Genomic DNA, 27995 nt, shown 5'->3' with positions numbered 1-27995 from the left:
ACCACGCCCTTCGAGTCACTAACATGGCCGTCAACAGGGAGTGAGTCCAAGGATTTTGAGACGAATATTATTTGATTCTGCTTAAACACTCTTGATGATTGACGATACAACTTGCGGGTCGTTGATGTTACACCTCTATAACGTACGTTTGCATTGATTTATTGTGATTTGAGCATATAGCTAGTATCATTTAACCCCTAGGCCACCTCTAATTAACTGATAAACCAGTTGTTTGGAATATTTATAAATGGTATAAAGAGGTTTTATACAAATGATTCTAACTTTGACAGCTAACGTTAAATCCAACAGAGATAAAAAGCAGGGCGACAAGGCTCGATCAGACGTTCAACTGTCTTTCATGTTAACACAGTTTTAATAATCGTAGATAACGTTACTCTGAAATATGGTTCCTCATTAATATAAGCCAATGCAAGATATTACTTCTGCCTTAATAACTTTATGCAATACCACTGTTTATTTAGTGCATCTCTGAAGTATTATACACATTACTAAGTCTCTATCATTAAGTCTCTAGCATTTGCTTAGAGACTAGATGTTCAGATGAATCCTGCATCATCATTCATTACACTACCTGTAGTCAAAGATTAAAGTCTCTGTAAAGTATACTATTTTATAAATCAGGTAAACACTACTTTCTCAGAATCTGCTGGATTTATGAGATTGTAAGTGATTTATTTGGGGTTGTTTTCGGCTATGATGATTAATTACACCTGTTTAGATATTCAAAGTCAGTAAGAGTAAGTTTGCTTGTCTTACCTAGAAAGCTAAAGATTAAATGAGTAAATGTCAAATTGTTTGAGGTTGTAGACTGTTGCCAAAAGCAGTTTTACAGATTACTGGCACCCTTAAATAATGTATCTTGTTTATTTTCCAGATTATATTAAGGTGGCATAAGCATGTTCTAATCTGAAATATAATGGATTATACATTTTAAGAAGTTAAGATGTCCTGCCATGCGACATGCTATTTTCCACCCTAAACTTTTTAGACAGAATTTAGCCAATTTTGCTTTTATAATTATAATGCATGCAATTTTTATTACCATATTAGAGGTTGTATGGAATATTTGAATACTTGTCTCACAGTAGGACCATAGACTTGCCTGAATTTTAATCGAAACTCTTGATGTTTGTTTAAAAAGAAAAAAGTTCACAGACATGTTGTTTGTCAAATATCCTTATTTACTGACATGTTATTGGTCAGTATTGCAAGCAAGCATAAGCCAGGGTTACCAACTTTTTGACTTCCAGTGAAAATGGTGGGACCTGGGAAAAATGTGCATATCTTTATTTGGCAATATGCTTATTGCCATGAATACATCATTTTTCCAGTTACTGCAGCATTTAAACTAGTCATTAACTCTTTTTAATAATTCCCTTTGTAACACTTTCTACCCATTTCAGATCCCTTTGAATGTAAGAAGAGAGAAGCCACACCCTCTCATATATTACAGTTCCCTGGGCATCGACTACAGCCCCGAGAACCGTCCCTCAGACTGGCAGTGCCTGCAGACGAGGCATCTTGGAGCTGGGGGCCGGGCTGGTATTGGGACAAGTGTGGACCGTAATTACCAGCTCTGGGCTGCTCGACAGAGCATGGTGAGATACAGCGGTTGCCATGGAGCTACAGGATAAGAAACAGGTAAGTTTGCTAGTCTTGAAATGCGCATACTATCAATTGCCATTTGCCACCGAAAATAATTTTGACCCACCTCTCAGGTTGTAATACAAGCAAGAGTCACATATAAAGTAATGCAACAAGAGTTTTGGGATATTTTGGGGTATGGCTTTATACTTTATGACTTTATTTCAATTTCAAATATTTTCCAAGAGATGTTTAACACAGTATTTCTGATTATATTTTTTTCTCTGGAGAAAGCCTTATTTATTTAAATTTGCTAGGAATAAGAGAATTATTAAAATAAAATTGGGTTGATTGGCTACAAAACAAACCAGTTATCCAATGACATTCCTCATTAACCTAACTTGCCTCATTGACCTAATTAATGTATTTAATTTGTACGCACAAGCAGTCTGACAACAGCCGGTGCTCCACATGTAGATCTGATCTCACCATCATTTAGTCTGTCTGTGATTACATGAAGAAACAGAAAAACTGAGACAGACTAAATCCAGAAGAACTGTGGCAACGTCTCCAAGATGCTTGTAGAAAAACTAAAAAGACTGTAAAGTGAGGATGCTTTCAAAAAATTATCTCGTAAATACATTTTATTTAAATCAAATCAATATTTGGTGTAAATACAGTGTTTAATAAAGCTTTTATCCTAGGAGCACTTGCACATAGTTTTTCAGGGAGGTTTCTTCAAGCGTCTTGGAGACGTTGCCGCAGTTCTTCTGGATTTAGTCTGTCTCAGTTTTTTCTGTTTCTTCTTGTAATCAGACTCCATAATGGTGAGATAAGATTTCCATGTGGCGCACTGGCTGTTGTCAAACTACTTGTCCTTGTACATATAAAAATCTCGCTGGATTATTACAATTAATGGCAAAAGAAATGTTTGGAAATGTAAACTGATTTCCTACTGACACACTACAGCAAAATATGTAAATAACTGGCTTAATTACTCTCATGTAAATGACATAGCCTGACATGAACTCAAATTCAATGACCCTGGGCTTGATCACACTAGTAGACCTTCACTGATTTTTTTTTGTGGATTTTTTTCATTCTTCTTTGGCATATTTAAGACCTCTGTTATACTCCATACAGGAAGCGCTAAAAAACTGTGTTTGTTTGTGTACAGTGGGAGTTTCGTTCATATTCTCCAGTCATGGGTAATTTTGCTCTGAAGTGTCTTATAATAATTAACAGCTCATCTTGAACTACGATAGACAATTTTTAATGGAAATGGAAGTTGTAGAGGTTGTCTCTACAGACATATCGTGATTTTGCCTTTGGACATGAAGAAAAGCTTTATATATGAATTTGGTGTGAAGTTGGGCTAGAAATTCAGTGACTTTACCTATACCTTGTGGAAGCAATATGTTTGTTTCATGTAGTTAAACATATTGTACATTTGTCAGCAGTCACATCATTTATTTCACCAGCTCATATATGTACATTTCTGTGATTGAATTTATCCCTTTTAATCAATTAAACTCAAGTACCTTAAAACATCTAAATTTAGCTGAATTTGGACAGCATCATCAAAGTCATTGTATGACTGTGTAATTTGGCAGTAATAATGTTGCTGAGATCCCCTTTTTGGTTCTTGTCTTACCTGTATTGATTTTGCTGAGGTAATGAGAGTGTGCTGAGATATATATAGATCTGAATATATATTTATATATATTCACACTTTATGTCAATTTTTTCCACTATATCTTTTTTTTAATATATATATATATATATTACATATATGTCGATCTGTCTCAAATGCACATCCCGGTTATAGGGTTCAATGAGGATGCTGCTCTTTGTCCTGCCGCACCACATCACCGCTAGTCCTGTAAACTGCTGTGTTAGCTGGAATGGATGAATGCCTGGACTGGGCGGCGAGGTCACACCATGCTTTTGCTTGTCTTTCAAGCCCCTTTCCCTCACTTTATTCTCTAATTATTTCTCTCAAAAAAGCTCTCCAACCCAGATACTTGCTCATCCTTTACAGCTTTTCACTGTCACCGTTTTTTGCCTGTTTCTGTTCAGGCGGAGTGTTGCAGATGCCTCTGCAGAGCTCTCATACTAATTCATGCCAGAACTGACAAAACCTCTTTTCTTTAATGTTCATTCTCTTTCAGCTTAACTGTTTTTAGCAGACCTACCCACAGTTCCCAGCTGAAAAGAACAGTTGTGTTCATTCTCTCTGGACAATTGCACTGATTTTAAAGTGCAGTGCTTTTTTAACTGGCAGATTACACAAGGGTGGCTGGGACGTGCCCAAAACAGAGCCTCTGAATGCGCAGAGGCAGAGACTGTCTGTCCAGGCCGTGTGACTGGTGCTGAAACAGCAGCATACATTATCCCGTTAGCACACTGTCTAGCCCACACGCGCACCAGTCATACATTAGTCTGTCGGCAGCAGAGGGAGTAGTCGCAGCCATGATCCTGAAAAATGGGACCTGGTTCTGGAAGAATAAAGTGAGTGGATCTGTGCACACTTCTAACAAACTCAGTTGTTTGTGATCTGTCTGAATCCGACTGTCCGGGACCGACATTTAGGTCTTGTGTGCGAAGGCTTAAGTCTGTTGTTTGCATGTGATTAATCTCAAGTATCGTGAACAGGTGGAAGTGTCGTGTCAGGTGCATGTGTACTTTTCTCAGCTCTGGGTTTGATTGAGTGGTGCATTTTTTTCAAGGTCTTGAGTGGTTTACCCATAATGGGCCACCATGTGTTATTGCGTGTTTCTCTGTGCGAGCTGAAGGTAAATCCCTGCTCGTTGATGTGTGAGAGATGCTCATGAAAGCATTTAGTTCAGGCTGTGGGAAAGTGGTGTGTTTATTTATAGTGGTGGGCCATCGTTTGCTACTACGGGACCCTAGCTGTCCCACAAATCCACTGGTAATACTGTTAGGATAGCCATATTGCGTCAGAGGAGAGGGAGCCTTTTATTTTGTTACCATAATAGGCATGTTGAGCAATAAAAGTTTCAGCCTAAATAAATAGGTTTGACTTACTGTGTCTGCATTCCCTTAATAGTTTTCCTTCTGTGCTTTTGAACTGGTGAATAAAGCTAATAAAATAAATAATAATTGTCATTATTGGCTGTGTTTTATGGAATATTTTAAAGTTTAAATATAACTTTTTGAAAATGTCAATTTCTACAAAATTTATTTTAGATTGCTTTTCAGATTTGGACAATCAGACCGGGATCCGATCGACCAAAAATCTTAAAGGAGTAGTTCACTTTTAAAAAAAACCTTTGCTGATAATTTACTCACCCCCATGTCATCCAAGATGTCCATGTCTTTCTTTCTTTCTTCAGTCGAAAACAAATGAAAGTTTTTGACGAGAACATTTCAGGATTTTTCTCCATAATAATGCACTTTACTGGGCAACAAACGGTTCAAGGTCCAAAAGACCGTTTCAGTGCAAACTGTTCAAAGGGCTTTAAACGATTCTAGACGACGAATAAGTGTCTTATCAAGCGAAACGATCGGTCATTTAAAAAAAAAAAAAAAAAAAAAAAGTTTAAGTTTTATAAGCTCAAATGCTGGCCTTGCTCTGTTCTGTGATGCACGTTTGTGACTCTCCTGTTCGAACTCATTCATCAAAATGAACAAATCTTTTTCCGAGTCAATTCGTTCATTTAGTTCTTTGCTATTATAGCTTTTATAAGGGTTTGAACACAGATATGTTTTGCATTGTGTTTTAACAACCAGCCTATAATGGTAAAAATTCATCCACTTCTGTCTTTTACAATTCCCAGAAATCATAAACAGTCTCTCCAAACTAGCCGTTGCAGATTTCAAGCCCCGCCCATGGCTGGTAAAGATTTGCCCTATTAGTGGATTTTTAGATTAATATGATGGTACATGCAAAGTTTTTTTTTTTTTTTTTTGCTGAAGTATCTGAAGCACAAGCTGTAAAGGTTACTTACGCCCCATTCTGGTTACGGGGCGGGGAGCAGCAGCTCATTTGCATTTAAAGGAACACACAAAAGCTGTGTTTTTGCTCAAAATAGGGGCAAATTTGACAAGCTACAATAAATGATCTGTTCAGGCACATTCTGGGGAAACCAGAGACTTATATTACGTCTTGTGAAAAGAAGCATAATAGGTCGCCTTTAAATATTTTTAAATCCTAATTAATATTCATGAGCTAAGCCATTTTTATCTCACCTGCCCCTAGAATTTTTAAAACAAAGTGACTTTCCTGGATTGTTTGGTTTGGTTGTTCTGTAGGAGGAGGAGGCGGCGACTCCACTGGGACTGTCCACAGCTCAAGCTCTGTGCACCCTACGGGACCAACTGTCCAATTTACTGGGGCAACACCAGAAATTCAGCCGGCGAAGATACACGATACAGGTCTGTTCTGCATTATTCTGTTATCATCAAAGTTAAAGTTAGTTTTGTCTGGGAAATCCTGATTTTGGTTTTACTTTTTGTTTTGCAGGAGCTGTGGGCTAAGAGCTTCCTTCACCATGACAACCGGCATTCGTGCTTCCATTGGCCAGGAGCTGTTCTCACTCTGGTTGTGGTGGTTGGGCTGTTGTGTTGTCATGGCAGCCAGCCGGAGGGCAGGTGGGCAGGGATGGAGCGAAAAAAAATTTGAATGGCATTTTGAATGGATGTTAACAAATAGTTGGGATTAGCACTTTGTTATTTTGTTTTATGTAAGCTGCTTACCTTTTTATCTCAGTCAAGGCATAGAGCTGGTGAACGCAGGTGCGCTCTTCCTCCTGCTGCTGCTGAACCTCTTCCTCATCAGGCGGCAGCAAAGGTTACGGACCAGTGAGATGGTGCGCAGGCTCAAGTCCATCATCTCACAGCTGAACGGTGAGTCAGCGAGTATATAAATATCTAAAGGAATCAGTCCTGCTTCAGAAAGTAATGAAGGTTATGCTAGGCGTCATCCATTAATTTACATCACATTTCAATGGGCTTTATGCACAGCTCCACTACTTCCTGAACTTAAGCCAGCTCCTTGTTTCCTGTCTGCCATTATTGGCCAAATTGATTAATCCAGGTGTGCCTGACCTCAGTAGTTACGGCAACAATAATCAGACACACCTGAATTAATCAATTTGGCCAATAATGGCAGACAGGAAACAAGGAGCTCGCTTAAGTTCAGGAAGTAGTGGAGCTGTGCATAAAGCCCATACAAGGCTGAATATGCTTTTATATAACTAAGTATAGTATAGTTCTTCGTTCTGTCATTATTTATTCGCTCTGATGTTGTTCCTTTTCTCTAGATTTGTCATTCCATGTTTTAATAAGTTAATGTTCACTTTCACTTTTTCCTCATGGGTTGCCAGATTATTTGGAGAGAAGTGCAGGACATCCAATCAGATGGGCCCCCTCTCTGTACCCTGACCTCTACACTCCCACCTCCACTTCCTGGTCACTGCATTGGACATTCAGAGACGAGCAACTGGTCAATCTACCTATCAGTCTACTGGTGGAAGGTGATGTCATCGCTCTTAGACCAGGCCAGGAAGCCTTTGCATCTCTCAGAGGCATCAAGGTAATGTCAGATCTGAATTACATGAATTTTTTGTTTTGTGTATTGTGTAGATGTATGGATGACTATATGCATAACAATTTTAGATTTATTTTATATACATAATTACCATGGTAAAAGCGTCATTGTAGTATTATTTATATACTATTACAGCCTTTTGTAATATTTTGAATCAGATTTTATTTTTTATATTTTCATTTTAATTGAGTTATGTGCTTTTGTCATTTTCATAATCTCTTAATGTTAGCTTATTAACAACAAGATGACTGCATGGTAACCATAGTTATTACAGAGATTGTTACTGTGACACAATCACAGCCAACCAGGAAGTATTTGATATTTAATGCTCAACTTTATTTGTGGAGTGGGATGCTGGACCAATTTCAGTAGGTTGACTTGACTTTGCAGTCTGAATCATAATCATACACTGTTTGTTAGTTGGCCAGAGGAAAACACAAAGTGAATCAACACTGAACTGATTTCAGCTAAATCACGACTGCTTACTATTGTCTTTTTAGAGCTGCTTTACAACAGAATTGAATTCAGTTTGCATCACTGAAAGTGAATTGTAATTTTCCTGTTTATCACTATAAATCTGCTTTAAAACAATCTGTATTGTTTAAATTGCTATATACATAAAGTGACTGGACTAGGCAGGGCTACATAGCGTGATGCCCTTGAAATAGAAAATGGTTAGGAAATAGTGTTACACTATCCAGATCCAGTATTAAACTATTATGATTTAACTGAAGTAGCAATACTGGTATTTTGTACTGGAATCTGAAACGGTACAAAACCTTGGAGAATAAGAGTGTTTCTCTCGGGTTTTCTGGCTCTTTAACTCTGTTCTTCTGAATCACTGAATCTTTATATGTTACCAGGACGACGAACACATCGTGCTGGAGCCTGGAGACCTTTTTCCGCCATTCTCCCCTCCTCCCTCCCCACGCGTGAATGAGCGGAGGGGCCCCCACAGTCCTCAGCAGTACCGCCTCTTCAGGGTGGTGCGCACACCTATACTCGACAGTGTCAGGTTAATACCTCAGTGGAGTCAAACAAGTAGACTTTTAGTTATTTCACTGCACCTTTTTCTTTGTGATATGTGAACAATTTTATTTTCTGACTAGTAATTAATAACCTTTTTCTGGCCAATAGGTACAGTCTTGATATGGCTCTCTCCCGTCCAATCACAGCCCTCGATAACGAACGGTTCACTGTGCAGTCCAGTATTGCTAAATTCGCCTGTCCTGCTGTATTGGTATGATAAAATTAAACGCATGAACTAAGTTTTTAAAATGTGTCACAAAGTTTAACACGTGTCTGCAGCCTGTCTACATGCATTTTGACACCCATTTGAACAGATTTCTGTATTAACAAGTAGTATGTATGAGTGAAATAAGGGAAAATTTGCCTCCTAAACCTATTTATCAACCAATCTTTTTCATATTATCTTGTATTAAGGCACGTACAATCATCTGTCAGTACAAAAGCTTTTGCACCACTCACATGGTCCAGATGCAAGAAAGTGGGACTAATGTTCATAACATTTACAAATTGTCTGTTTGCTGATTATGATCTTTTGTCAACTTTTTCATTTATAGGTGGCCTTTTTCTCTATTAACACGATCCGGTACTTCTGTGACACTCCTGGTCTCACCCCTGGACCCTTCAACTTCCTTCAATTACAGGTTGATAATAGTAAATCACAATGCATTTGTTTTATTAATATATATTTATTAGGGCTTTGAAACGATTAATCGCGATTAATCGCATCCAAAAGTTTGTGTTTACATATTATATGTGTATGTGGTGTGTATAATTATTTTGTATATATAAATACACACACATGTATATATTTAAGAAATATTTGCATGTATATACTTTATATATATTTATACAAAATATATATTATACATAAATATAAATATTTGATATATTAATAACACATTTTTCTTAAATGTATACATGCATATGTGTGTATTTATATATACAAAATAATTATACACACTACACACACATATATTATGTAAACACAAACTTTTATTTTGGATGCGATTATTTGCGGTTATATATATAATACATTGCACCCTTGAAGGGCATTGTGGGAAAGTGACAATACTCGTATGATCGTTTTAAACAAAATCAAGCAACAAAAATGCTTTCCATGAGGCTGTTTGTGAAATCTAAATACAATGGTCAATTTAGGAAAGCAGTTTTGTTGTAATGGCAGCGAGATTCTTGTAGCACATCCTTGTGATATGTTATAAAATCTGAGGTATTTTATTTATGATAGTTTTTTTTTTTTTTTTTTTTTAAACATCATTCAAAAACTAGTTATCAACCACAGGGTCGGGGCCTCAAAATTTCCAAGAGCCTCAAGATCAAAACAAGCCAAAGCAACCAAAAATCAAGATCATTTTTATGCTAATTCATCCCTTATTTTAATGAAGAATCAGGGTTCTCACTGTCTTCATTTCTCCAATATGAGGTTGCCTTATTTTAAAAGGTGTGATTTCTAGACCTGGAAAAGTCATGTTACGGTATAGTCGTTAGAAAAATACCCATGGATTTATAAGATTTTATTCATTTACATTTTATACCAAGCTCTAAAAGGTTGCATCAGGTAGAATTTGTGAGTTAAAACTGGTGTTAAAGGTTTAGTTCACCCAAAAACAAAATCTTTTTAATGAAATCTGAGAGTTTGTAGTCTCTCGATTGATAGCCTACGCAACTACCTCTTTCAATCCTCAGAAATACATCATTAAAGTAATCCGATGGTATAACCTCAATTTTATGAAGTGACTCGAGTGCTTTGTTTGCACACGAAAAAAACAACATAATTTCACGTTGCTTCATAAAATTGAGGTTAAACCACTGGAGTCACATGGATTACGTTTATGATGCCTTATCTAGCTTCCTGGGGCTTGAAAGTAGTAGTTGCGGTAGGTGTAGTTCAACTCTCAGATTTCATTAAAAATCACTTGTGTTCCAAAGATAAAGGAATGTCTTATTATTGGTTTGGAACGACATGAGGGTGTGTAAATGATGACAGAATTTCATTTTAGGGTGAACTAACCCTTTAAAAATCCTTATTCTTAATCCTTATCCAGTGCCATGAGGCCCTGGAATAATTTTGTGCCCAGTGGGGGGCCTTGGAGTCAAAAAGGTTGAGAATCGCTGTTCTAATGTATCTAAGGACTATTATTGGTAAATATTCCGATATTTCAATATGCATGTTTTTTTTTGTTTCGTTTTTTTCAAAGACTGCACAGAGAGACATAATAACTAGAATTTAAGACACGACATTTGATGCAAAACTTTAATTTGGCACAACAATGTTGATATTCATAGTGAATTTGGATCTTTCTTTCTCTGTCTCTCTTGCTCTCTCTCTGATGAACAGATGATGGGTGTATTGCCTATTTTACCTCTTCTGTTTCCTGTCATGTGGGTTCTGGTCAATGCGTATGGAGAGGCCCGTGTGTTAGCCGAGTCCAGCCGTAACTCTCCCACTGGCCTGGTAAGACAGACTGACAGAACACCACATATTCATTCCTCTCACTTTTTGCTGTTCATTAACAGTTCTCTCTCTCACACACACATAAACAACTCTCATAACTCCCTAATCCCACACCAACGTATGTTGCTGCTAAATTATGACTCGCTCTATCTATGATTGCTGTGTGTATTAACTTTGATTTGCAGCCATAACACTGCATGAGGAAGTAACGCTCATTGGCCAATCTGACTCTAGTATTAGGGAGGATTAGGGAGGGATTGCAGAGCTGAGGTGAAGCGATCTGGCCAGAGTTGAAACGGAGAGCTGATCATCTGCTCAGGTGTTTAATCAGACTTTTTTCTTGTCCCAGCTTGCTAAGTTTTCTGAGGACACTCTAAGCAGCTACACGGAAGTGGTGTCCTCCCAGGTATATCCTCTGTATTCCTCCTCTCCCACCTGTTCACCACACGCTTCTTGTGATCCGTCTCCCTTGCTCTGGATCCTCCCACAGCCGTCATCCTTTTCTTCACTTTTTTTGTTTTCTTATTTTTATTCAACTTGTCTAAATCAAAGGATCACTATAAAAAGAGCCTGTTATTTTATTTTATTTATTTGCCTCACCACCATTTCTTTGTTTGTTCAAAAAATTTTTTTTTTTAAAGACTCGTCCACTTCATCTCACTTTGTTCGATCAAGTTTGCAAAATCAGCCAATACTCCCGCAATCTTTATTATTTATTTGCATATTTTTTGCTTCTTGCGCTGCCGATTAGTTTGGCTCCCCCACACTGAGCTGTGACCCCTTGGCCTTTGCCTGCCCACCTTCCGCCTGCCTGAGGTTTGCATGAAAGAGTATATGCTCTCAATAGTGGTGGTGCTTGTCTGGACTACATTTTTCAATTAATGTACATTTGGAGAACCTCTGCATGAACTCTTTTTTTTTTCCCCTTTCAAATTTCCAGTATGGTAAGTATTTGTCTGCATGGACAGATCAGACATATGAACGGGCTGAAAGTAATTCTGCTGTGTTTTTTGGTTTAATTTCTTATCTTATTTCAAAAACTTTGTAATACAAACAGGAACGTTTTAAAAAGTTTGGTCTTCATAAAATTCTCATTGGTTTATTGAACAGCTGTGTGTGTTTGAGTGTGTGTGTGTGAGAGATTTTGTGGCTTTTTGTGTTCGGTTGAGTCATCTGTATACTACTATACTCCATAGAGTTTGCTAAACGTTTAAAGTTTAAAACTTTTAAACTTCTAAAGTTTTAAAGTAAACTTTTTAGCCGAAATATTTAGATCTATTTTTATGAATGCACTAATGTTCAAAAGTTTGGGGTTGATGAGGTGTCTTTAATCATAAGTCTCTTATGATCACCACCAAGCCTGCATTTATTTGATAAAAGAATACTGTAAAAACAGTAATATTGTGAAATACTATTACATTTTAAAAGAACCATTTTATGTTTTGATATATTTTATTGTGTCATTTATTCTTGTGATGGCAAAACTACATTTTCAGCATCATTACGTCAGTCTAAAATATAAATATATTTTTTTAAACATATGTTAATGTCCAATAAAAGGCTCTCCATTTTACAAATTGTCTGAATGGAGCCATATGTGTGAGTTTGCCCAATTACCTAAATAGCTCTTTGGTTGTTAGTTGACATTATCTAATAGCTCACACATCCTAATAGCTGTCATTGGAAAAGAAAAGTTGTTCCATGGGCGGACTAACACCTTGTTGTCTAGACTAGACGCGAGTGGCGTGGCACGACAAAAGTAAATCGAACCCATTATATAGACACATTGTGAGTCATTATGTGTTAAAGACAACTGTTTTTTCTCTAGAAGTATGTGCACTGATGACACATTCACAATGAGATGCAGAAACATGCATTAGGAAACTGAGTTGAATTATGTATTGTTGACTTTAAAGGTGGATTCATGGACATCTGATGTGCGTCAGCTATATTCGCCTGCAATTAACTGTTTTCAGTTCTTGCTTCACAGTGCTGCTCTCCTGTAGCTGCTGCCTCAAGCTTTCTTTTGTTTGCTTCACTTTCAAATCGTCTGTGATTCAGTTTCTCTCTCCCTTTTGCTGCTGCAAGGTGTGTTTATCTTAATGAAACACCTCTAAATATCTGAACGCACCAGAACAAACCCAAGACTGGACATGCTACTGCTGCTTTTCCCTCCCTGCCTAATTCTTCAAGGCCTTGTCTTATAGGTCTTCTCTTTGTGTGTGTGAGTGTGTCTGTGTGTTTGTTTGTTGTGTTTTGTCAGTGGATAACATCTAGTTTTCATAAATTCTGACACTTTTGCAGAGCCGTTCAAAACCCAGAGGTACTGATGCATGGATTTAAGTTTCTGTCAGGGTAGATGATGCGACTCAAACCGTGTGTGTGTGTGTGTGTGTGTGTGTGTGTGTGCGATTCTCTGCAGGAGATGCTACGCTGTGTGTGGAGACACCTGGTCAGTGTGCTGAAAGGAGAGTCCCAGACCCTCTGTTATACCTCCAGTCTGCTGCACTCGTTGGGTTCCGTCACTGTGAGTACCCCCGGCCGTGTCACGTAAACATATTACACTTCCTACTTGCAATTTGATGAAAATAAAAAGATCAATATTGACTTTAAAAATAAATACTAATTAAAAGACCATTTAGTGCTATTTTCAATCTAATTTTCAAATTATAGCACTACCGTAACTGCTATAGACACCAAAATAGGAGGAGGAAACTATTTAAAAAAGTGGTCAATCAAAATGTTTTCTTCTTTTTTTTTTTTTACACTTATTGAGAAAGCATGTTGAATTTTACAATTGTTTGACATATGAAGTACATTACGTTGCTTTACCATTTTTTACTTTCTATTACAAGAACATCAGAACTCAGGTGTGGATGGCGGGAAATTACTTCCATTTTCAGCCACAGAACTGCCATTTTCTGTAAACACTAGAGATGGTTGTGTGTGAAATTCCTTGTAGATCAGCAGTTTCTGAGAAACTCTGGCACCAACAACCATGCCACGCTCAAAGTCACTTAAATCACCTTTCTTCCCCATTCTGATGCTCATTTTGATCTTCAGCAGATCGTCTTGACCAATAAAATGGAATGCATTTACAAATCATTTTAAAAGAATGCCATATAAACAATAGCATATGTTGTATTGCGTGACATAACTAGCGAAGGATTTATTCATTAGTTATTAAAATGAAGTGTTTTACCATTCTCATGCTTGATAGAATTGAAATTAATATTAGGGGAATAAATTCTAAACTACATTTCCTAAGAATCATATGTTTTATTAACTGGTAATGAAGTATCTTCTTTTATTATATGTCCTGACCCACTCATAGGTGCTATGCTGTGTGGATAAGCAGGGTATTCTGTCCTGGCCCAACCCCAGTCCTGAGACCGTGCTGTTCTTCAGCGGACGAGTAGAGCCTCCTCATGACAGCCAGGATGACCTCAGAGACGACCTGTCGGTCAACTCCCTCTGCAGGACAGAGGGCGAGGAGGAACGAGATGAGGTACTACTGATAGATAGCTAGACTAAAGCATCATAATTACAGTTTCTTTTAATTATGATCATTTGAATCAAGTTAGTTCAGAAGTTTTGAAAATGTATAATTTTTTCTTGTCTTCCTGTTTAGCCTCAGGAAGGTGAAGCACTGCTGTGTTTACCAGCATTTGAGCCCTCCCTTCACATGGCCGAGCAGGAACCCAGTGAGACGTCACATGACACCGCCCGTTCCTCAGACACTCAACGCCAGCGACGAGGACCCCAAACCACCCGTTCCAAACACCCATCGGGCTCCAACGTCAGTTTCAGAGATGGCACTGAGGGTGGAGATGACATTCCTCAGGTATACTATTCCTGCAGAGCTAGTTTAGCTCATCACTATGCACTTGTGTTCATGTGTTTTGAACGTATGTCTCTATTTCCAGCCATGCGGTGTGGGTGATGATCTGTGTGAAGCAGAAGATTTTGTGTGTGACTATCATCTGGAGATGCTGAGCCTGTCCCAGGATCAGCAGAATCCCGTCAGCATCCTCTTTGATGACTCCGGTTGGCACAATCACCTGCCCTCTTTGAAGCCCCTTGGCCTGAACATCCTGTTGAACCTGTGTAATGTCACCGTCACCCAGCAGCTCTGCCGATTCTCAGATCACCTGTCCAACCTGGCACTGCAGGAATGCCATGGGGCGGTTCTCCCCGTTCACGTTCCCTGGGGCCTCTGCGAACTATCTCGCCTTATAGGTAAGTGTGAGAGCATGTTAATAAACATACATGGTCATGATTTATTGGTACAATTTATTGTTTTTGTAGCTATTGGTAATTGGTAAAAATCATACTAAGCAATCTTTTTCTAGTTATTATATTGTTATGATTTTTAGTTGCACAATAATCTGCACTTGGGTCTTTATTCATTCTGTACTCCTGTAGCTTCTATGGGCCACCCCATCCCAAGATTCCAATAATATAACAACATAAACAACATTTTTAATTGCAATGAATATAAAGATTTAAAATCAATTGGCAAAATCTGTACCTAGTTATTGGTCAGCATCTAGTCTGGCTGTGCTTCTAGTCAGTTGTAATGTTAGATTAATTGTTGTATCTTCACATACTTTAGTTGCACCCTTGAATTGCTGTTTCCTGTTCTGTTGTATGTCAGGTTTCACTCCGGGAGCGAGAGAGCTGTTTAAGCATGAGAATCATCTGGCTCTGTACCAGCTCCCTTCAGGAGAGAAGGCCAAAGAATCTGCCCCTCGACGCCTCCATCACTTCACTAAACGCCAGCCCCCCATCAGTCACCTCATCAGTCTGTTTGTTAGGGACAGCACTACCAGTACGGCCCTTTTTTCCTGTCCCACTTCCTGTTTATCCTTGGCGGTTTGTTTAGTCACTGACCTTTGCCTTTTGAACTCTCTTCAGATAATGTGCAGATGCTCTCCCACGGCTCGGCCGACCTCATCCTGGAAGCCTGCACGGATTTCTGGGACGGCGCGGACATTTATTCGCTGTCTGGCACTGATAGGTCAGAGACACTATTTAAAAGACTGACACTAGTTATTCAGTTTTCTTAAAATGCAGATTGAAGTACTGAAGTACTGGTCTTATGCCCCATAGGAAAAAGGTTCTAGATTTCTACCAACGTGCCTGTCTGTCAGGATATTGTTCTGCATTTGCCTATAAGCCTATGCAGGTGGCATTGTCTGAGCAGCTCAATGGAAAGTGTGTGGAGCTGGCTCCAGGCCCTGCACTCTTTTCTGGGGTGGAGCTTCCCAGTACCACCCCCATCAAACATGGCAGCCGCAGGAACAGCTGGAGCTCTGATGGTGAGAGACAGAGAGACACGGTCTGTTCAGCTCATCATCTGGACAGTAAAGAAAAAAAATCTTGATATGATTGTTAATTGATGGTAGGGATAGATAGATAGATAGATAGATAGATAGATAGATAGATAGATAGATAGATAGATAGATAGATAGATAGATAGATAGATAGATAGATAGATAGATAGATAGATAGATAGATAGAGTGACACATAGATAGAGTGACACATAGATAGTGTGACACATAGATAGTGTGACACATAGATAGAGTGACACATAGATAGATAGATAGATAGATAGATAGATAGATAGATAGATAGATAGATAGATGCATAGATATACACATTGATACATAGATCGATACATTGATACATAGATAGATACTTAGATAGATACATAGATTGATACATAGATATACACATTGATACATAGATAGATAGATAGATAGATAGATAGATAGATAGATAGATAGATAGATAGATAGATAGATAGATAGATAGATAGATAGATAGATAGATAGATAGATAGATAGATAGATAGATAGATAGATAGATGTGATCTAGATATGTAGATGAATGGACTGACGTATAGATATGTAGATCTATATGTAGATAGACATGTTGATACGTAGTTAGATCCTTAGATAATTACATGGATAGATAGATAGACACATAGACACATACATTGATACATAGACAAAAAAGCTTACATAGATCAAGCTTACCAACTCTAACTGACAAATGTACTGTGTGTGTTTCAGAGGGTATTGGAGAAAGTTTGGAGAAGGAGGACTGTGTTCAAGCTCTGAGCGGCCAAATCTTCATGGGAATGGTGTCATCCCAGTTCCAGGCCCGTCTGGACACTGTACGGCTAATTGAGAACCTGGTGGGAGCCTGTATCCGCTTTGTGTACTTCTCCATGGAGGATGAGCTACGTAGCAAAGTATGACACAGATGGGAAAACCAACTCGGTGAAAACTTGATGTATTTGGGATATATATATATATATTTTATTACCTCTCAATGTTGTCTGCCTGTAGGTGTTCGCTGAGAAGATGGGATTGGAGACGGGCTGGAACTGTCACATCTCTCTGACTCCAAATGGAGACGGTCACTGCGATGGTGCTCCGTCCAGTCCTAGCCAAGCAGGATCCTTACATGATGACCTTATGCAGGGTAATTGTGTCTTCCTCCCTGCCTGCACACAGTTTACATAAACTGCATTTTCACCCAATATGGAATTTAGTCAAATTAATCATCATCTCTATGTTCTAAGATTCTCGTGATGATGCAGAGGGCCCACTACTGCCTGAGGATCAATCCGATCTTGCAAGCTTCCAGCCTACTGACAGTGATGTGCCCAGTTTCTTAGAGGACTGCAACAGAGTAAGCATGTTGTCACATCAGACTCTACTGCTAAATTTATAGTGCAAAGGTGGCACAAAAGCGCTTCTGAAGTAGCGTTGTCTTTACATAGACTGTTTAATGTTGCTCAGAGGTGGCATAAATGCATTTTCCTTCAATTACAACTGTATACTTTGATGCTTGATTTAGTCTGATGTGGCATTGTCTCTTTACTCTAAATTTTTCGTGCAGGCACAAAGCAGCCTTGCAGTTGTGAAAAGAATAATTGGTGGTTTTTCCTTTCATTTGTTCTGTAGGCCAAACTGCCTCGTGGCATCCATCAGGTTCGTCCTCATTTGAAGAACATCGACAATGTGCCTCTACTAGTGCCCCTGTTCACAGACTGCACCCCTGAAAGTGAGTCAGCCTCAAGACCAGCTTTAAAGTCGACATGAAACACAATTTGTGATCATTTTGTCCCCTCATTGTGACATACTGTATATCCGAGTGAAACGGTTTGTCGAACGAGAAAAAATGTAGGACAGGAGATGATTTTGTCCATGGGGAATCGATTGGATTGTTGTTTGTAATTTACTGTGATCTCATGTGAGTGACAGGTTGCTGGAGGGAAGGGATTATTGCCCCGTCAGAGAAGAGATGTTGTTGCGAGGGGGTGGGGACATTATTTTGATTAAAGATTAGGCACATGAATTTAAGAAAAATAATGATGTGCACAGATAAATCATTTATAATAAACACAAAAAAGCTGAATAAAAGCACAAAAAAAATTTCAGGGTGACTTTAAAGTAGGGGTGTAACGATACCCTCATGTTATGATTCATTACATATCACGATACTGAACTCACGATATGATATTTTTGCGATACTCCAAGACATATGATAAAAGGTTAACAAAGAATGCTAACTTTGATATTAAATTGTGGATTTAAATGAATAGGCTTGGTCTGTTTAACCCAAGGACAATGGTGACACCAGAATAAAAATATTCATGATTCTGAAGCTCAAAATACAGAATTATTTTAGACGAATATGCTTGCACTCTGTCACTAACTAGATATATTTCAAATAATGTTGGCCACTTTTTACTGGTTACAGAAGACATTTGGCATTATCAGGACCCACAAATATTCCCCCATTGCATTATTATACATTATAATCAACATTATGTATTGTAGTTTAATGTAGAACTGACACTTAACTCTTTTCTTACACAGTCATTTTTATTTTGGGAGAACTATCCACGATACATATTGTCGCTATCCACAATACGCATTGTTGCATTTTTGTAGTGCGATATATTGTGGCATGATATATTGTTACACCCCTACTTTAAAGACACCTTTAATTGAAAATAGTGGTTATTATATCCTAGTGTACTTGTGTTGAGCCCTCAAATGTTTGTCTCACAGCAATGTGTGAAATGATGAAGATCATGCAGGAGAACAGAGAGGTGACGTGCTGTTTGGGGAGCTCCGCAAACTTCCGTAACAGCTGCCTTTTCCTGCAGAGCGACATCAGGTGGGTAGCACACACATCACTGTAAACCACAATTAAATATGACCTATAATCTTATGCAAAAGCTACAGTCTAAATAATGGTAATTTTCAAGAAGCTTAAAGATAGCGTTGGGTTTTTTGTCTGCATAATTCCCATTATTTCACACTTCCTCAATCCTCACTCTGTGTGTTATAGTATCTCCCTGGATCCCCTGTACCCGTCCCGGTGCTCGTGGGAGACGTTTGGATATGCTGCAGGCTGCGGGCTGAATAAAGACTGTGATGAGCTGTCTCCACTGGGGCTCAGTGCTCAACTCAACAGCCTGGCCTGCTCTGTGTCCTTTCATCAGGGCGAGAGTGTCAGCATGGTCAAACTCATTGAGCAGGTTTGGGGAGCTCTCACATAAACACTTTTTTTCTGGAATGCTGTTGGTCACATGGGAGCAAGAAGATACAAGCTCATTCAGTGCATTTATCTATACCAGGGGAGCCTAATCCTTTTTCTATCTCCATATCCGCGGTCGTTTTCGATTTCCCTAACCTAAAATACAATCTTAAACTCTGTGCTTAGCCTCTACGTCACGGCTCTCAGCCTGCCCTCTGTTCGTTGATTGGCCAGCTGTTTTCAGGCCGGAGGAAAACTGAGAGATGGGTCGCTGTCTCAGACTGAGTACAGAAGTTAACTGAAATTGAGCGGAAGTACAAAGTCTGAAGTAGTCAGGTTACCTTCCTGCAATGTTCAGCTCCAACATTTCAGGAGCACTGGATAAAAACAGACAGGTCTGTTGGATCTGAACTCTGCAGGTTGGGATGCCCCATAGGAAAAAAGTATATACTATACCCCTAGTCTATACTACTACTGTTTAAAGGTTTGGGGTCAGAATGATTTTTTTTTTTTTATGTAAAAAAACAAACAAAAAACTCTTAGTCTCACAACAAAACTGCATTTATTTGATCTATATACAGTACAAATAGTAATATTGTGAAATATCATTACAATTTAAAAATCAAATGTAGTTTATTCCTGTGATGGCAAAGTTAAATTTTTAGCAGCCATTACTCCAGTCTTCAGTGTCACATGATCCTTCAGAAATCATTATAATGCTGATCAAGACATTTTTTCTTATTATTTTCAATTTTGAAAACAGCTGTGTTGCTTAATATTTTTGTGAAAAACATTTTTTTGGTCAGGATTCTTAGACTAGAACGTTCAAAAGAATAGCTTTTATTTGTAATGGTCTTTTATAAGTCTTTTATAACATTATAAATGTCTTTACTGTCACTCTTGATAAATTTAATTCATCCTTTCTGAATAAAAGTATTAATTTCCTTTAAAAAAAAGAACTTCCTGACCCCAAACTTCAGAACAGTATGTGTGATTACAACAAGGAAAACATATTTTTAGGGAATTGGTTTCTTTGTTTAACCGATGTAAAAAAGACTGAGTGGGCATTCATTTATTAGGAGAAGTAGAGTGGTTGCATGCCAGACTCAAACCTGCATCTTCCACATATGATAACCACCGCATCACAGCTCAAGCAGAAAAAATGTCAATGTACTGAAAAAGAATATGATTAGGACCATTCCCATTTCCCCATCATAATTAGACTATGCCTAGTAAAACTGTTTTAAAAAAGGAAAATGATTGAATGTGAGTGCTGTTTCTGATGCATCTACAGGCGAGACACACTACCTATGGCATTCGCAAGTGCTTCCTCTTCCTACTGCAGTGTCAACTGACACTGGTCATCATTCAGGTGAGAAAAGACACACTGCGTCCATAACAGACCTGCGTGTTATGTACATTCTTTATTCATATGTGTACCCTTGATGTGTTGGTTTTGTAGTTCCTGGCCTGCCTTATTCAGCTGCCTCCTCCCATGAACATCACAGACATACTGTGGCTTTCCTGCTTCTGTTACCCTCTGCTAAGGTAATAGAGAAGTAGTGACAAAAAAAAGATGCCTACTTGTTGTCAAACTTGTACATTGTGTCATATCTGTGCCCTATATATATATATATATATATATATATATATATAAATGTTGGCCATTCACAGCGTGTCATTCCTGGGAAAACCTCCTGACAGTTCGGTGATGACAGTCGCTACTGGAAAGAATCTGGACTCCATACCACGCAAGGTCAGTCATGATACCACACAGTGCACCCGATTTAAACTGCAAACTATTTAAACTATAGCTGCATTTCCATTACAAATTTGCACAAAACCTTTGCTGTTTTCCTAAATGTCGATAAAAAAACTATTGTGAAATAACAGTGTTTCCATTAACCGATGTTATGCGTCTAAACCGTCTTTTTTTTCCTCTCGCGATAAGTCATTCCAAAAATCATGGCAACGGGCGTTGGTAGGTTTATCACAGCCACCGCACTAGACATTATTATTATTATTAATGGAAGGAGACGTGGTGTGATATCTAAGCATTAATGGCAGGGAAAGACAGAGTATTTCTCCCTCATTTCTTCTCCAAGGCCTTGATTGTGGCATTTCTTTGAGGTTTAGAGTCTAGTAGGCTATTCCTGTAATTGTTTCTTTTATGAATTTAATAAAGAACTCTGTCTCGTATTATGTCCAAAGGGTCAGTGTACTTTTGTGTTCATTCGTTTTCCCTTATTTAACCCGTAATTGCAAAACGAAAAATGAACGGTTGTTGTATTTTTAAAACGCAGTTTAACACCAAAATTTTAATTTGAACTGTACTACACCAAATGCTGCGCAAAAAAAAAAAAATCAATAAATTTTCAGATATTTGTTTGACTTTTTACCCCTTCATTAAACATTTAAAATATTCACAAAACTAATATGGGAAAAAAATAGATTTTACTGGTTTTCTAAGGCCAAATTAGAACCTGGAAATGATATTTTTCCCGCAGTGCTAAATGAGAAGAGCCAGATATGTCTCAGAAACTACAGCCTACAGAAAGGTGATTTATAGGTGAGTTATAGGCTATAATAAATGTGTCTGAAAAAATAATCAAGCATTTGAATTGTCTATTAATAAACTATTGTTTTCTAAATCAGTGTCGGCTAAAAACATATTTCCATCTCCGGGTGCACCTTTAGAGAGAAATGCATCTTTCACGGATTACATAATCAGAAGGTATATTCCGATTCAAATTTGTTCGTTTTAAAGTGGACATTTCAAGCTTTAGCCTACATAGGTGATATTTTGTTTCAGTTCTCGTGCTCCAGTTCACAGAGATCATGAAAGCGCGCCTGATTGTTTTATATTATTTTACGAAAGCACAACGTTTCTTGTTGTTGTGACATTACGCAAATAAAAGTAGTTGCGAATAATGTTTTATTTTTTTCTGTATGACCAGAAATGAGAGTATTTTAAGTTGTTTCCACTGTTGATAGGAAAATGCAAGTGTTCTCTGCCATCCAGTGTGCGCTCCACACTCGCACAAACACTTGGATATGTGTCAAAACCTTGTGTTTATTTGTGATAATCTTAGCCTGTATTATTACTGTCCAACCTGTATTATGAATTAGATGTGACAAATTGCTTTGTTCCTTTTTTGGATAAAAGGATCTTCTACATATGTAGCCTAATAAATGTTATAATAATGATGATAATTATTATTATTATTTGCGTACACGGACCCCGAACACACCGTGTCTTCCAAGTCAGGTGACTGTAAATGCGCAAAACCCATTTCCATTGCAGTTTTGCGAAATATTCCTTTTTCGAATTGTCTGAAAAACCTCCTCATGCGAGCGGAAAAGAGTTTTTTGCGAAACGGACGTGTTTCCATTGTGCGAATTTCAATTCGTACAATTTGAAGGGTAATGGAAACTCTGCTAATTTTCACACACATGTGCATTCATGTTATGTTTGACTCTCTCCCACAGACCCAGCACTACTTCCTGGGCTGGTTCCTGTTGAAGTTTGGTCTGACGATGTTGGCCTACTTAGTCGGCTTTGGGTTTTCTTTACAGGAAGTGTGTTCTAGAGCTGCTAACCTCACAAAAACTGATAACAGCAACATAACATGCTCCCACATTCTGACATCCAGGTACATGCACACACTAAAATGTAACTTTCTCTGTGTTTAGATTATATGAATTAGTTATGAGTTCTAACCAATGATTCATATACCGGTATAGCTCCCAGGATGCCCCGCAGTGGTTTGGTGAATTGTCCAATGGCCTGCTTCTGATCCAGAAGATCATGGCAGGGTTTCTAGCTTTGCACACAGGTCACTTTAATAAAATACACTACCTCATTTGAATAGTTACTAGATGACTTATTTAGATGGATTTGGATTTTTTTTTAAACATGGTCTATTTATAGTCATGTTATTTATTATTTCTCTCGTTCTCTTGCAGTGGTCATCTCTCTGAGTTATGTACACCGTTCACAACCCCTCTGGAGGATGAACCCATTCAGTAACACATGGTGGTGTCTCACAGTGCCTGTGGTGTGAGTGTTTCATGTAGAGAATGTTGTTTTCATTAGCAGAGTCACATGTTAACACAAAGTCATTCTGGATTTTCTTCTCTTCCCCTCACAGGTTGTTGGGACAGGTTGTGCAGGCTGTGATAGACTATCAGTTGTGGCAGGACAGGAGTGCAGAAGTGGTCTTCACTCTACATCACATTCCCCTGTTTGTCTGGCTGTTAGTCTCTCTGTCCATCGTACTTGTGGTGCTAATCAATGAAGCAGTCAAACTGCATGAAATCAGGTAAGAGGATAAATGTACAGGGCACCAATGATAATTCAGTCTTCATTTACTCACCTTTGTCGTTCCAAACCTGTATGACTGTCGAAAGTGACAGTAAATGCATTTATAATGTTATCAAATAATTATATTTCCGATACATGCTTATTCTATTCATCAAAGAATCCTGGAAAAAATGCATCATGGTTTCCACAAATATATGTCAGTGTTTTCAACACACTAGAGTTATGTCTGAAGAATCATGTGACTCTGAAAGTGTTATTCTCCTTTACCATAGCTCTGAAATCTCATTTTGTTCTTATTCAAACTTGCCGTGTCATGTTCGGTTCACAAGTTGCAAATTTAATCTGTGAAAAATCAGCATATGGCAAATACAATACGTGAATAATAAACAAAAAATAAATAAATAAATAAAAATAAAATCGGCACTTATAATAGAAATGAAAATGAACGTTGTAACCACTGAGGAAGCCACTGTAGCTCTTTTATTAAACATAATAATTTGCTAAACTTCATGTTTTCTGACAGTTGCTGACTTATAGCGGATGACTGGAGTCGCATGACTTAAGTCTTCATTCACTATTTATTCAATAAATATGATTTCATATTAATTTATGAACGTGTTTTTGTCTGAAATGTCTATTTCAGTTCAACTTTAAATATGCCTAAATTTAGCCTACATAAACCATTAATCATTTAACCCAGAGCTAGATTTTGATAACCAGTCAAATCTGGTTCTGATTTCAGGGTACGAGTGCGTTACCAGAAGAGACAGAAGCTTCAGTTTGAGACTAAGCTGGGAATGAACTCTCCCTTCTGACCTGGTCTGTACAGGGCGGCTTGGTCGAATTTGTGGTGGATAAGATCACGGTTCCTTTGGATACCCTTCAGCAGAGCTCTTCCTGCGACACCTCCAATGGTCGGAATGTTATTTCTGCCATGAACGCCACTGAGGGCTGCGTTTTTAATCTGTGAGATCCTTTATTTTGACTACAGCCTACAAAAATGTTGTTTGAGGGATGTTCACCTGCATGCTGCTTTGGTTTGGACAGGGTCATTGTTTTTCAATAAGGCCATTCCTTTATCCCCTCGAATCCACAAAGTAATGCATGATATTGCAAATGAATACCAAAATGTGCAATTGAGGGCTAAATTAGCATGATTTTTTTTTTTTTATTCGCTGTGAAATGGAGATTTTATTGATTTCTGTTTCAAACACGAGACAATTGACCGCTCATGCGATGAGCTTTAGCTGTAGGTTCTCTGTGTTCGTATTTTAGCCGTCACTCGTGCAGTTCATTTACTATGTCATAAGAGCTTGTTAAAGTCTGTTTTAACAGGTTATAATGTGAATGTCATCGCCTCAACTTACCTCATATTCAGAGGGAAAAGATTTAATTCTTTGTGATCGTGATACACAAGTGGGTTTTTTTTATGTGAATATATCTGCCAGAGCAACTTAGCTGAGAAGCTTTGCTTCCAAAATCAAGTGCAGCCAGTCAATGTGAGACTGTGTGCAAAATATTTTTCTTGCTTACATAAACTCAGTCAGGTTTGAAATTTCTTTTACAGATCCAAATAAGATGAAATGCTTTTTTTTAGTCTTCTATTAAACTATTTTTACTTTAAGTTCTTAAGTTTAATTAAAACACATAGGCTTTTAATCAGGCAAAGCAAAGGCTTGAAAAAGCTGAAGGAAGAATGTTCCAACTCGAATTGTTTTCACTCTGTCTAAAGAGACATTTTTAATGTTTTTACATATGTGATTGTAAGCCAGAATGCACTGAATATTTTGGGATACATTTGGATGCCAGACGACTAAATCTCTTTTTCAAGATAATTATTTCTGATGTTCTGTAAAGAAAATAGCTAACTCTGGATGGGGTCAGGCTCATTTTAATTTAAACATTTACATTTTTTGTTATTATTTTGTCCAGAGAATTCTGTGTTTACTGGTAAAGAGGGATATTCAATTTTTATTGTGTTCTACCTCTATCTTGATTGCCTCTCTATAAATAATTCTAGGCAACTTCATGAAGTTGTATTATTCTAATTGATCCAGTTGGGCTGCAGCTATGGAGTATAAGGGGCTCACTTACAGTGTCACCAGATGTACATATTTAAACGATACATGCAAATGTATTGTCTGACAGTGACCAGCTAATCTCCAAATTACCAGCATTAATTTTTTTCCAATACTAGTGCAATTCTCCAGCATATAACCTGAAACCTCTGATTTACCATAGACTCTTCAAATGGAGAATTTAAATGGGTTGTTCAGCCAAAAATGAAAACATCATTTATGCATCTTCATGTCTTTCCAAACTTGTTTGACTTTAATTATTCTCCCTAATGTAGAATGTCGACCCTTTTTTATCCATACATTGAAGGTCAGTGGTATTCAAAACTGCTTTTAAATACCAATGACTTTTGTTGTGAGGATGGGAAAAAATTCGGAGACTTTTTAATATACTAAATCACAGAAGAAAGAAATCATTCATGTTTGAAATCACATGATGGTGAATAATCAATTTTCATAAATTTTTTTAATTGACTTGAATTTGAATTGTTAGGTGAACTGTCCCTTTAAGTTGCTGCTAATCCTGTGTAAGTGGCATATTTAAAATGACTGATGTGTACAGGTATCATGGGACATTTAGAACCTAAAGTCAAAACTCAGTTAGTATTTTCTGTAGAAGCTGCCTTTCCTGGGAGCCACAGTCTATCCCCTTTTCTACGTAATGAACCGAAAGATGTCTTAACTTAATATCCTTTTTGTTCCTGTGTTGCTGTTAAATCACAGATACATACTGTAACCTCTAATCTACTGTTGTATTTATTTTAAAATGATTACATATGTCTGTACATCTTAACAGCAAATGATTGCAACCTAACCGCCTTTTCCATAACACATCTAGAGATTGTCATAGACACTGAATATTCATAAGAGTACGTAGTGCATTTTTGCAATGCTTGTTACATGCTTTCTTGCTCATTCACCAGGTCTATTGTTGTGTTTAGAGGTTACATAATTATTGCTGTGGTTTGATGTTTACGCCACAAGGCTGCTCAGCACCACGACTGTGTAACTTAGAAACTACTTAAATAAAAAAGAAGTCCAGAGGCTCTGAATTGGTGCTGGTTTAGTGGTATAACAATATGTACAATTAAGAATTTTTAAAAACATATCACCGTAGAAAGAAATTTGTTTCAGGAAGCACTGATCTGTTATGTACAAACTGTTGTGGTAACAGGAAAAAAAGTTTTGGGATATGAGTTTGTGAGCAGCGTTTTTGTACAGTTCACTTTTTTGTAATTGTTTTTGAAATGTTCTCTTTTCACTTATTTCCTGATGTATGCATGATGAAGACCATTAGAATGCAAGGGTTTCTTGATTTCTCTACTCATCTGCTGGATATTGAATATGTTGACTCTGTGATGCATGTATTAAAAATGTTGCTGATGCTTTCCATCAGTCAGAAAGGCTGTAATATTTAAGCCAGGAGTGTGAATCAGAACCTCTCTTCAAAATACATGTTTGGGCTACAAACTACACCGATTGACTCAACATACAGATATATTTGCTATTTATGAATGTTCATAAGATTTATAAATGTTGTACAGTTTGTATTTTTTTAAGATGTCTTTAACATTGATTTCTTCCCTTCCCTGCAGATTATTTTTAAACCAATGTTATGCTAATAAATATGTTCTTTCTTTTCAAAACAAATGTGTGCTGTTTAATTTATTATTAAATCATTTTGCCGTTTCATAAAACATGTCACTTGTGAAATTGTAATATTTGACTGTCCCGATTATCCACTGCCCACTTCTGCCAGCACCTCTGTTTTTACATAATGCAAAATGTGAAGAAAAAAATTAATGCATTAAATTAAATGCATTAAATGGGTTAAATTAACGCATTTTATTAAATTTCAGAAAGTCTCCTATAAACTGAACAGTAGAAGCTATGGTTATGCATAGCTCTGAATTATTTTAGCAAGACATTACTTTTGAGAGCAGAATATCAAATTATTATTTTTCATAGTCCTTAATGTGGTACTAGAACAATTAGGAAAGTAGTATTGACTGTATATATTGACTGAAAAGCTTGTACATTAACTGAATATTGGTCTATAAACCGTGCAAAATTTGAGGTCTAAGACTGTGAAAATACGTAAATACAAAGACTACAAACCCCAAAGGCGCACATTTTCTATCAATAAATGAAGCGAAATGTTACTCTTCTGTTTCATGACAAACTGCGACGTTTTTGACTTTCAACATTTTACATTTTAACATAAACCTATATTGTTTTGCATTTTGTGACTAAAATACTATTTCCCTGTCTAGTTGATTTCTTGAAAATAATAGGCTATTAAAATAATTTCTTGTCACCTTCTCCTGTAAACACTATTGTGAATAGTTTCATAT

The 27995-nt window shown here is 37.5% G+C and overlaps 1 protein-coding gene across 3 annotated transcripts; it reads left to right on the top strand.

Annotated features, from left to right (window-relative positions):
- Nucleotides 1-4: 4 nt before the first annotated feature.
- Nucleotides 5-27291, top strand: tmem94 (transmembrane protein 94). 3 transcript variants are annotated; one of them, XM_039665133.2, is made up of 32 exons: nucleotides 5-142; nucleotides 1425-1662; nucleotides 5881-6003; nucleotides 6092-6219; nucleotides 6338-6474; nucleotides 6954-7162; nucleotides 8041-8192; nucleotides 8315-8417; nucleotides 8761-8847; nucleotides 10563-10679; nucleotides 11029-11085; nucleotides 13102-13206; nucleotides 14014-14187; nucleotides 14311-14523; nucleotides 14606-14918; nucleotides 15337-15510; nucleotides 15597-15699; nucleotides 15792-16000; nucleotides 16758-16939; nucleotides 17037-17172; nucleotides 17273-17382; nucleotides 17658-17757; nucleotides 18771-18879; nucleotides 19054-19243; nucleotides 20537-20614; nucleotides 20705-20790; nucleotides 20917-20998; nucleotides 22732-22895; nucleotides 22987-23078; nucleotides 23209-23302; nucleotides 23394-23564; nucleotides 24309-27291. In XM_039665133.2, the coding sequence occupies exons 2-32, from the start codon at nucleotides 1639-1641 to the stop codon at nucleotides 24379-24381; spliced, it is 4095 nt and encodes a 1364-aa protein (XP_039521067.2). In that variant the 5' UTR covers nucleotides 5-142; nucleotides 1425-1638; the 3' UTR covers nucleotides 24382-27291. The 3 variants fall into 3 exon arrangements, with proteins under 3 accessions (XP_039521067.2, XP_039521068.2, XP_088978415.1); XM_039665134.2 differs by lacking the exon at nucleotides 11029-11085; XM_089122289.1 differs by lacking the exons at nucleotides 22732-22895; nucleotides 22987-23078; nucleotides 23209-23302; nucleotides 23394-23564; nucleotides 24309-27291 and adding an exon at nucleotides 21750-21811.
- The last annotated feature ends 704 nt before the right edge of the window (nucleotides 27292-27995 follow it).

This window comes from Pimephales promelas, chromosome 17, assembly GCF_988280905.1.
Source record: "Pimephales promelas chromosome 17, fPimPro1.hap1.1, whole genome shotgun sequence".
In the NCBI taxonomy this organism is placed as follows: Eukaryota; Metazoa; Chordata; class Actinopteri; order Cypriniformes; family Leuciscidae; genus Pimephales; species Pimephales promelas.
Note: the sequence above shows the minus strand (reverse complement) of the source record. Positions and strands in the feature narration are given on the sequence as shown.